Source organism: Leptosomus discolor, chromosome 2, assembly GCF_034619465.1.
Source record: "Leptosomus discolor isolate bLepDis1 chromosome 2, bLepDis1.hap2, whole genome shotgun sequence".
Taxonomy (NCBI): domain Eukaryota; kingdom Metazoa; phylum Chordata; class Aves; order Leptosomiformes; family Leptosomidae; genus Leptosomus; species Leptosomus discolor.
In genome coordinates this window covers 69113008-69125330 of record NC_141392.1, presented here as the reverse complement: position 1 = coordinate 69125330, position 12323 = coordinate 69113008, and the positions used below count along the sequence as shown (strand labels likewise).

Genomic DNA, 12323 nt, shown 5'->3' with positions numbered 1-12323 from the left:
CAGTTCATGAAGATATTCTCGACATGGAGAAATGGACAGAAAATGTTTGGAAATTTTACGAGTATGGGGGTCAAGCTGACAGCATGGGGGCAGAATTTAGCTTTTAGAACTGGAAGCAGGAGAGATTGATGTGGAGTCTCTACAAAAAACTTTAAATGTAAAAAATATTTAGCTTCTACTTGATCTAATAGAAGAATAAATTGGTAGCAGGATGCAGAGAAAAGTAACCTAGCCAAAAAGATGAGTCCTGCAGCTTTTGTCTCCTTTTGTGAGTTCAAAAAAATAGAGCAATAGTGGTGTTTGACACTGAGACCCCTGGGTAAATATTATAGCTGTGTCAACAGATAGAAAATTCTTCTTTTTCAATATGCAAAAATAATCTTCAGAAATTGTGCACTGCCCAAACCAAAGCTGACATCTAACTTATACCCTCAAGTGACAGGCAGACTTGAGGATATAAGTGCCATCGTTCACTATGAGAGGTAGCAGAGAAGGTTAGGGAGAGGCAGCTAAGAGTCCTGGTTTTGGCCATGCTGAACTGGAATTCATGTTTAATTATCCATGAGTAAATATCACAGATAGAAGCTGAGATTTCAGTTTGTATAGAAGGAGCAGAGTGAGCACAAGCCAGGTGCTCTGTGGCACCTCAGAGAGCCAGCAACAGCAGAATTTGAATTTGCGAGTGCAACTACCCAGTTTACAGGGGGTGGAGAAAAATAAAAGGCAGAGGCTACTTCTCATACTTATTACTCCAGCAGCATGCTGGGGGGAGAGCCATCAAGAAAGAGATGAATGATGAGAAGAGGGTGGCAAGCACCTGCAGAGGAGACAACGGAGGCCAGCGAGACAAAGGTTTCAGGAAAAAGGGAGCAGCGGCTGTGCGAAAGGTGGCTGGATGACCACAGAGAGGATTGTGCACGCTGGGTTACCAGTACCCAAATGTGGACAGAAAGAGGTGATCTGACTGCAGTTCCAGCTGAGTGCAAGGGACAGAACACAAGATGGGAGACAATCTTCTACAGAAATGGAGGAAAGTAGGTCCAGAAAGTGTTTGAAACCATCAGGGGACAGAGAGAGAGAGAGAGAGAGAGAGAGAATGGGACAAGTAGGGGTAAGGGTGGGGTTGTTTTTTATGAAAGGAATTTACATGTATTTGTATTGGGAAAGAAATGGGAAAAAAAAAATAAAAAAGAAGAGATCAAGAGAAAGAGTCTCTCACTGGGACAAAAAGAAGTTCTACAGATCAAAATCCCTGTGGCTGTAGTAAGAGAGAAGGGGAAATGCATGGTAAAAGGAGTGAAAGGCTAGCAAACAGAAGAAAGGAGGACTAGTTTATCAGTTTGCTCATACGAAAAGCGGGAGAGGTGGTGTGCAGAGAAACAAGTGGAGATGGGAGGAGGCAAGCAGATGAGGTGGTGATGGGGGTGTTTGGGATGGAACTGATAAAGCTGGAGGAGCCAAGCTACTTCATCAGGGAGATGGAAAAAGGGAAGGAGGACAGAGGAATCAGTCAGAGAAGTCACCCTCATTACAGAGTTACTACCAAAGACATTTTCACTTTTAAAGGAGAAGCCCCAGGCAGGAAGCAGATGTGGTGGTGAAGGCAGGGTTGAGCGCTGGCAGTAGATTTACCATTGTGAGAGGCAGGGCCTCATGCGAGGCAGGGCCTCATGCATCAAGGGTAGGGATGACAAAACAAACAACAGTAGCAAAGGAACAAAGTAAGGAGAGGGTTTGAAAGTAGTCAAGAAGTTATCCATACTGAAGGTCACAGGTTGGCCAAGTATATGGCTGTTTCCCAACCTTCCCATTTCCTTTTCTTTGGAAATAAAAGCCACTAATGCTCCTCCCCATACCTAAAGTCTATTGCACTGATTTTTGCATGCCTACTAAAATGGAAGGAAAGGCACAGCGTCAGTCACATTTCTGTACACATATGCCCTAAATGACTCTTTGCGTCAGATCCTAAACTAACGTAAATTATCATTGCTTCAGTGAAGTCACTGAAGCTACATATATACATTAGCTGAAGACCTGAATCTTTGTGCTTCTGTATTTATATCTTACAGAGGAAAATTTCTGTAAGTAGAATAGTGTCTAGTCTTCTGTTTTCTATTCAATATCTTTCCTTTTGCCTTCTACAGGAAGGTGCTGGTGCTTTTATTCCGCACTGTTTCCTTTCTTTTGGTCCATCTGTTGATTTGATCAGCTTCAGTGTTTCTCACTGCAAACTTTCTAGAGAAAGTCCCTTCTCCCATATGCACATCCATGCTAATGGAGTCTTTTTTGTGCACCCCAGTTTAATGATACCTCTATACACCACACACTTCCAGAAATGGAAAATGAGAAACCCATTTATGCCTCTCATCCTGTCCTGATATACACTGGAGACAGTAGGGACTGTGACTGTGAACAAAGACTGAAACTTCACAACCCTTTGGGTGCTTAACAATAGGAAATATGTCCTATTTTGAGGCATATGTCCTGTCTGTGTTACAGTTGTAACCACAGTCATATGTCTGACAAGCCCCTTAACACCAACAAAGGAAGAAAATACTAAGGCTGAATTTCTTACAATACATTTTAAAGAGAAATAGTACTGCTATTATCCTATTCAAGTCCAGCTAGGAAAATAAGCATCTCAGTACCCAATATTTCAAAGGAATGGGATTATGTGTTTGTTTGTATATGAACGTGTGCTTTTACTAAAGAAAAACATGAAAAATGAGCCACTTCTGATAACAGTGGCATGTAAGATGAATGTAAAATAGAATAGTCAAAAATGTGTTTGATGGATGAGGTTAAGGATGGAAGCCTCTGTAGCGATTCAGCTAATGAGCCTGGTTTTATTCATCTCATGTTACTGCTGCCAGGAATGTATCAGTCGTACGACACTTTTAGTGACCTTTCAGGCACAGCCAGGATAAAATGCCTGCAGAAAGGGCAGCATTTCACATGCTTTAAGAAACTAGCTCAGAGTCCACAGGGAGCTTTTAGCACAGTCTGGACACCGCAGGCTTTGCAGTGCTGAGAAACTGCCACCATCAAGAAACCTTGCTACAAAGAAATTACTGAAATCCTTTTGTATCGGAGTTCTCTTTCTGTTAGCTACCTTTACCTACCTTGCAAAGTTTGTTGTTGCATGTAAGAAGCCATTGTACGCCTGCAACAAGGTCACAGTAATGCTCTCTGCCCTATCATCATTTGGTTACACATATGGGAACTTCCACTGTCAGCTGAACACAGAAATGTCGCTTACAAGCTTGCCTTGTTCGTCACTTGACAATCTGGCTTGTTAACACTCCGTGTTTACTCTGTGTAACAGGGCAAAGACACCATGCATGCAGAAATATTCAACCTGCATCTTTCCTTCATGCCCATACGAACTCATTTTACTCAAAGAAATCTTTTTCTTAACACGTTTTTTTAGCTTTCTGAAAACAAGCCTAAAATCACCCTTAAGACCTTTTGCCCCACTACTACAAAACAGAATATCTATGCCTGCAGCCTTCTAATAATGGTTTACCAGTTTCTTGAAGGTTCTTGGGAAGTACACAAGAAATGCAAAGCTGGACAAATACATATAAGCAACATCCGTAATGTGACACGGGTTGACACCAGTGAGACAGTCAGTCCAACACAGATATTTTCTGGTTTATGTTGTCAGAGGTCGAGAGTGAGAAAAAAGGAAAACTAGGCAAGAGAACAAGAAATGATAGCTACAGCAAAGACTTGTCCATTCTTCTTGCTGTAACCTTTATATTTGAACAAGAGGCGTTTTATTTCCTCCAAGCCTAGCACTTCAGTCAATAATATTCTTACAGAGAATTCTTCCTTCTGTGCCTATAAAATTAGTATGCTTCCAAAGACATGATCACACTGCAGTAAATTCTGATAGTTACAGACTGTGAGTAAGTATGAAGGAACAAACGGAATTTATCTTGATTTTAGCAAGATTTTGACCCTATGAAAGGTTTGTAAGCAGGCCAGGGAAGCACTGTCCAGATGCAGTCATCATAGGTTGTCTGCAGAATTGTTTAAAACTCTATTTGAAATTTAGTTATCAACCAGCTGGGATGACGTTTCAGATGGGATCCCACTGGGACCTCAGCTAGGAAAATAATTCTCTACATTATTTTTCTTAACAGCAAGGATGATAGAGCAGAGAATATTTGTAAAAATTTCAGATGAAACAAGACTGGGAGGCGTACAAGCGCTTGTGAAGATAGGATTAGAAGTCCAAATGATCTTGAGAAGTGGCTTGAAATCAAGAAGGTTAAATTCAATACAGATAAGTGCAAAAGAACTTCTGTGGGGAAGAATCAACTAAGCATCTTCAGATAAAATATAGACTACTTGGCTAGACTACAGTTAGTGTCAAAATATAAAAATAAAGATCTGGTTATTAAGCATTTGTATGATGCTGTTGAAAAAATAAATTAAAAAAAAAAAAAAAAAAAACCCAACAACAACAAAAACCAAAAAAACATCAAAACCCACCACATTATTCCAGGTAATATATGGAAGACCTACATGGCAGTTGTTCCAGTTAGTCCTGATTTGTGCACCCCACTGTAAGAAAAACATAAGTAGCCTCAAGAAGGATCTTCAGGCCTGGAAAGTTAGAGGCTTGGAAAACATGAGCTATGAGAAAAATTTGAGACCTAGGTACGCTTAAATCTGGAAAAGATAGATAACATGAAAATACATTTTGAAAATGCTTTAAAGTATTTATAAAAGTAAAAAAATGGCTCATTTGTCTTCATATCCACAGGGAGAAAAGGCCAAAATATAGAAAAGTAGTTAATTTTCAGGAAATTACATTTAAATTAGACATTAGGAAGTTAGGTGCAGGGAAAGGCAACACAGAGAGGCTATAGAACCTTCTTAATTAAAGATGTCAGGGATTAATTTAGTAAAACATCATTCTGTGGTAGAAGTATATGTAATGCTGCCACAGAGCAAAGAAGCAGCTAAATTATTTCCACAGGGGCCATTCTTGCTAGGGAAGAAGGTGGATGACAGGTTTAACATGTCTGTTGTTGCAATGGAGGCATACTGTACTGGTCCAGTTTAGTGTTTTGGTGGCTCTTTGCTTGCAAAGGAAATTGTGGTTAGAGGGGTACAAGAATCTGATTTTGTAACACACCTGGAATGCGTGTAACTGAATTGATAAGTGTGGCACACATCTATGAGCACTTTAGTACAAAATAACCTCCTAAATGCAAGTTTTAAGGACTCCAACCACTGTGAACATTCTCAAACCAAGGACTATAAATTTACATGTTGTGATTTTTATGTGATATTACTGCATTTTAGATCCACAAGAAGCTGTCCTCTGTCAAAGAAGCTTTTCTCTTTTTTTGCTTTTAATGTACACAGAGCCAGTCTGTCAGTAGCAGTGCCCAGATCTGTGAAAAATGCACTTCCATACCTAAACTCTTTGGCACTTTTCTATCAAAGTAAAGTCAAATTCACATCTGCTACATAAGAAACAATATTTCAGGGATGAGAGCTGCCCACAAATAACCCCCAAAACTCAATAGCTGGGTCTCCTGGTGCAAAGGAAAAAAAGGGTGTACTTTTCCCTGTGTAAAGAAAGTGTTACATCAGAGAAACAGGGCTATCAGACTCAGATGAGATTGAATTGCCCTGGAAATTGTTTAAAATAAACATGAGAAGACCATTGGGAGCTGGCAATTGTGTGAATTAATAAATAAGTCCCACCCTACAACCTTCCTGCAGACCTCCAGTGCCTTGAGAGAAATGCTGGTTTCCTTAGATCTGTGAAGCCTCATGTTTGAAGCTCAGAAAAATTGTTCCAGCCTTCTGTTTGTGCATTTCAACCCAAATGTCAAAGCAGAGAATCAGAGAAATTTCTGTCTCTCAGAGTTGGATCAATGTGCTCTCTCCCCTACATCACTGAACCACAGTATGAAAGCAAGCCAGACACAGTAACCACAGTCAGAAACAATGCATTCATGCCAATAAATAAATGGTTTTCAGTGTTTGTAATATCTGAATAGCATGTTGTTTTGTACCCCAGTGAGGTGGTCTACTTGAAAAACGCGGATGTGTGCCTATTTCTGACAGGCAGGTGGCTGTTAAAAATCCCTCATTGTTTTTCTGTGATTTTAAAATTAATTTTATCTTAAAATTAGAAAATGGACTTTGCCTTTCTCTACTTTTCACCCTTTTTCTGCATCTCCACAATTAGCTTATCTAATTTTAACACATTATTAAGGGGCTTATCAAAAATAATCTGTGTGCTGGGTGGTTCTTGAATGATAGTGCCTATCACTTCTGAAAAGATGTTGCTAATGAAAGCATTTTTCCCCCTTTCAGTTGATTTCATAGGTGGATTTGACTCTTACGGCTATCAAGGTCCACAGAAGACATCTCATTTACAGCTACAGCCCATGTATATGTAAGTACTTAACTTCTGAGACATTCTGCAGAGTGGCAAGCTGATATTAAGGGATCATTAAGCTGAAAGATGACATGACTTAAAAATTCAGAATAGGCAGAAGCTTTTTTTGATAGACCAAATTCAAGCTACGCTTAAGTACCAACATTACCTTCTGTTGAATTATAATGATTTCTTAGGGCAGGGCATAATGTGTCACAGCAGTCTGAATAACATCCAGCTCTCACCTGATTTTCCCCCATTTTCATTCAAGCAGGTTCCACTCAGAGGCAATGAGAATTTGGTGTAGTAAAAACTAGTCAGATCTGACAAAACTTGGTGGAAAAAAGTGGGTTTATTAAGATTTATCAGAAGTTCAGCAACTTGCTAATTTAGTGGATGCATTTAACATTTGTCTTGCTGGCGGATCTGTTCACTGAGGCACCTTAGTACCTCATTTCCAGTCTCCCTATTTAAACAAACAAACAAAAAAAAACAAACCAAAAAACCCCCAAAAAACCCCAACAAAACCAATGTAACAACATATGGCTTTCGAAACTGGTTTGAATAGAAGATAGTATTTTACCTAACCAGTGAGTGACAACTCCATCCACTGCCTAGAAGTGCAGCCTTATATATTCACATACACACAACTGGAGTACATTCACACTAGAGCTAACACCCAACCATGGACCAGTCCAGGAATAATCACCTCCAAATATTTCTTGTACTGATGCCAACTGCAATTCGGAACAGTCCTGACTGCCCAGAAAAATCTTACCTCACTGCTGCATTTTGAAATGTTTTTTATTTACCATCACTGGCCTACTCAGTAAAAGCACAGTACAGAACAGTTCACAAAGGGGCAACATTTACTTTTTTCCTCTGTTTCTCTTCTGAACATCTCTTTTGAGGAAAAGAACTAAATGCAGGGAAACAATATCCATCCCAACGTACACTTTCATTCATCCTTGAATGTAAATTCATTTCTTCTGATTAGTGGAAGCAAGTCTGCTAATGGATTAGTGGATTTTTGCATGGAACTGGCATTTACTCTTTTATCAGTGGTACAATCAATTCCGCAGTAGTGCTTAGAACTGGGCCCTTTGGGAGCTTTGCTAGGAGCTTTTTAATAATTTCAAATTACAATAGTGCATATCTCCAATGCCATTTTAACTTCAGCTTCCCATCTGTCTGTGCTCAAGTAAAGATTTTTCACCTGCACTTTTGGTAGTGCTGTGCATTTAGAAAATGTTATTTCCTTCCTAGTATTATGTGTGGCTCATAGGTACTTAGAACAATTCTAATCCTATTTCTTTCTCAGTATACCATACCTTGTCATCAACATATGGAGCCCTCTAGCTGAGATATTATCCCATTCTCTTTATGCTTTCAGTGTTTCTTCCAGAACAGCAGATTGCATTTACTGAGCATCTTCATACTGACTGTAAAGAAGCTAGACCTGTGGAAAAAAAGAAGGCAATAGTTTTAAGCTTGTAGCTGAGACAAAGAGATACATGATTAATCCACATAAACTGTGTTCTGCCTTATTTCAATGCTGCATTCTCACTGGATTGTAGACGATTTTGCTGTCTTAACTGAGAGACAGAAATCAGTATGTGAGCTGATGTTCTGTCCAATCAACCCACAAAAGTATCGCTTTGTCCCAGACATAATCAAACAAAGACACTTCATGTTTCCCTCTGACTATATAGTATTTGACAAGTTTCTTTAGAATTGGTACAGTCTGTCCTTAAGAGGCTTTTACAGCATTTAGGAGTATCTTTCTGTTATTTACAGCTGAGGCGCACCAGGAACACATGCATATGTATTCACACTGCAATTGCTCTGTAAATGTAGGCAGACCATTAGGTAGTGGAGTGACAAATTCGAATGCCAAATTAATCAAGCTGTGGTTTGATCTGCTTGTAGTACTATTTACAGCAACATTACATACTGGAAATCAAAACACACTGATATGATAACAGCAGGCTGTATTTGACGTTTTAAAGATTTCTTTGTTGGGTTTCGTTCCCTAGAGATCTTGTTCACCAAAGACAGAACAAGGGGAAATGGCCTTAAGCTGCACCAGGGGAGGTTCAGGTTCTGATATTAGGCAGAATTTCTTTACTGAAAGGGTTGTCAGGCATTGAGACAGCCTGCCTAGGGATGTGGTGGAGTCACCATCCTGGAGGTGTTTAAGAGACGGGTAGATGTTGTACTTAGAGACATGGTTCAGTGGTGTTGATAGAGCTAGGACAAAGGTTGGACTCAATGATCTTGAAGGTCTCTTCCAACCGAAACTGTTCTATGATTCTACAATTCTAACAGTATTAGCCTCCATAGTATTCAAGAAAAAAAAAAAATACAGGGCTTTACATTACTCTCTGGCCAATGTTGCCTGCACTTTACAACCCTCATCATCTCTAGGGGATGAGTAAAAGGTAAGAATCATTTAACATGGAAAGGCAAAGGCTAGGCAAGGCTAGAACAGAACAGACCTTCTGCTTTATGGAGTCCCTTGCCATACTCTCATCATGGTCCAAGGTATAACCATATCCATCCAGGATACAACTACACCCATAAACATCCATACAGCTGTATTCGTATAACTATTTCCCCAGCTTTATCAATTGCTACAAAATGTCTTTAAATCTATAGGCAGTGGAGGGTATATTAAACATTATCATGTCTAATTCCTGCAAAAGATCAAGAAAATATAAGGCTAGCTTGTTGCCACATCTGCATCCTCTACTATTCAGGCTCACAGTGGGTGCAACTCAAGTGGAGCTCTGGGTTTGGGAGAGAAATAGGAGGTAGTTGCCTTTAAATCATCTGGTTAGTAACTATATTCAAAGACACAACACCTCTTTTTATTGTCTGTGGTGTGATAACACCTATAGGTGTGCTAGGCATGCTACAAAAGTGAAGGAGAACTTATGGCCTCAGCTTTGAAGAGCTTACCAAAACAATATCAGGTTCTAATCATTGTACAGATTCTGTCAAAATGAAAATTTCAACGTGTATTTCAGTAACAAGCACAAAGAACCCCCCATGTATTTACTAGATCTAGTCATCCACAGAAATAGTACAAATCTTAAAGACATACAGAGTTGTGTGGTAGGTCTCAGTCATCACCCACGTACTACTTGCTGATATGAAACGATTTAGTGTATTGTGAGGACAGAATTCCACCAACACAAACTTTTATTTCAATTCAAGCCAGACAGTTTACATCCAAGTGATTTAAATAAATTTTTAATGTTTTATACATGCACAGTTTAATTATTAACCTGAAGGAACACTGGGTTTAGCAATCGCTAACTGTTAAGACACACTGTTTTGTAACCAGTTTCCTCCTGCGTGCTAGAGTTAGCACTTCATTTTGTTAATTTGGATGTTATACTGAAACTACACAAACTTACACTTGCAATTAAATAATTATATTGATTTATTCAGACTCCTCATGTTTACGTTTCTATTGTGTCAGGACGTTTTTATCTAAAGAATTATTACTTTTTATTTGTGATATCAGACAAGCTCTACTTATAACATTCCAATTCAGTTTAAATGCACGCAGTACATCTATGTGGAATTTCATCTGTTATGCAAAACTACCAAAAATGAACAGGATATTTAAGGAAAAAAATCTTTATTTATGAAAAAGAAGCATTATCTGCAGATAATGAACTGAGGTGACTATCTCTGGCTACTGCTCCCTTAAATAGTCTAGAATTATGATTCAGTTTCACTTTGTTTCTTTTCTCTATATTTTAGGCTTTGAATTCCAAACACAGCTCTCCTTATCATCTCTCCCAATTTCACACTTAATTTAAATCAGCTTGCTTTTTAAACAGAAAAAATATATTCAATTTAAAAATAAGTTTTAAATAAAACACTGGTTTTGGGGGATAATTCTTATCATGATGTTTATCTACCTGTTATAAATGGCTTTTTTTTTTATTATTTAAGTGCCAACAGTGTGCTCTATGCTGTACAAGCCAAGAAGCCTAGACAATCCCTTCAAAACGAATACGCTTTTTAAACAGAACGGGACAGAACCGGTGCTCATGTACCTCCTTGCAGTGTGGCCACAGCTGATGTACTAAAAAGCAGCTTCCTGGCATTCTGTGCGGGAGATGCCAGTGCTCATTTCCAGACCATGGGACAAGAACACAATAAGATGGTGGAAATCAATTGTCAAGAGAAAATTCTGCTCTTGGGAAGTGACCGAGGAAGGTGACTAAACACTCCATGGCACTGATTCTGCTGCACATGAAAAATCACAGTTATAGTTGTGGAACAAGACAGCACTGCATGATCACTGCTGTAAAAGCAGTAGGAAGGAGGGAGGGAAGAGAGATTTTTTCTTCACTTTTTTCACAGTAAATTTGTTTGCTCAAGAAAAGAAGAAGTGAAGCAAAAAAAAAGCATGCATGTCTGATGCTGATGCCTAATGCACTGGAGAAATTGCTCAAAAGCAGTTCAGCCCTGAAGTGAAGCTTGCTTTCCTTGTATTCTGTGAAGTCTGAGAATCTTTGCAGTATATATATATATACATGCACACATACTATATATGCATAGAAATACACACACCATTCGCACACAGACCCCTTTATATATATTTGTACATATTTATATATATATATATATATATATATATATACACCCTCTTATGTGTATTCTGCTATACAAGATTATTGGTAGGCATTGCTCTTCACTACAAGGCACTTAATATTTTCTGGCTAACGGGATCCTACCTTTCACCAAATGTTAGAGGGATTTTGAGTCAATAACTCAGGGACAGAGAGGTGTAGGAGGGGTCAATATGTTTGCCTCAGGACCTGCTCCCATCTTTTCTCTCTGTTGTATTTATGTATGCATTATGCTGGTCATGGTCTCCTAGTCTAAGGCTGCAGGTATTTGTCTAGGTAATTGCACATACTGAAGGTACTACCTACCTTACCATTCAGTTGAAGCATAAAAGAAACATAAGCAAGGCACAAAAAACTGCATCTAGAGTATGGCCACTGTGAGACTCGGCAAGCTCATGCAGCACAAATCTCCTGTGTTATTGTCTCCTTAAGATTCATGTTTGTGAGATTCAGATGTTACAGGCAACACTTCATTTAAATAAACTACCAGCTAAGACTTGTCTAGCAACCAACATCTTGTCTGTTTTAGACTGAAAGCTGGACTACAAAACACGAGTTTGGAACGGGACTCTTCAGGTGTACAGGGCTGTGGCACTCACACATGCACTCTGCTTTGCAAGTGAGCCTCGGGCAACTTTCCCAGGCACCTGTGATTCAGCCCTTCTGTCTTTCATACTGCATCACTTCTTGCATTTACAAAGACAGCTACATTTCCGATGGATTGTTATAGTTCAGATCATCTTCCAGTCGACACACGAATATATAGTTAAGATTCTAATTAAGTGTCGCTCCTGCCTAGAATGGTTTAGAAAACCTGTGCTGCCTTCTCTGACAATGTTCCAGAGAGAACCAAGTGATCACCTGAGCAAACACTTTGCCTTTCTGTCCTCTTCATCCCATGTGTACCTGAACCATTACTGGTTGGTGGCTTACACTTGCTTGCAAAAGGGCACCAGAGCAGCAGGGCAGTGATCTGATAGGGATATGGTGGATTACAAGTATCTTTCTTTTTCTGTCTCTCTTCTAGGTCAAAGTAAACAAAGGGGCTACTCAACGTGGTCTGGAGGACCTGTCAAAGAAACTGTTTCAGGATGGCCCCTCGTTTCTTCAAAGAGAAAAAAAAATCCATTTTTTGTGCTATTAAAAAAAAAAAAAAAAGCTGATCGAACAGCAAGACAAAAAACAACGGACACCTTCAGACCCTCTTTCTAACAGGTACTAAGGGAGATACCCCAGACCCCACCTTGGACTTCCTCCTGCCT

At 39.3% G+C, this 12323-nt stretch overlaps 1 protein-coding gene across 1 annotated transcript in view; it reads left to right on the top strand.

Annotated features, from left to right (window-relative positions):
- Positions 1–10451, top strand: part of NKAIN2 (sodium/potassium transporting ATPase interacting 2) — a 315720-nt gene extending 305269 nt beyond the window's left edge. Inside the window, exons 6-7 of the mRNA XM_086460449.1 lie at positions 6346–6427; positions 10379–10451. Coding sequence (XP_086316575.1) covers positions 6346–6427; positions 10379–10451 — 155 coding nt within the window. The remainder of the gene's footprint in view (positions 1–6345; positions 6428–10378) is intronic.
- Positions 10452–12323: the final 1872 nt, after the last annotated feature.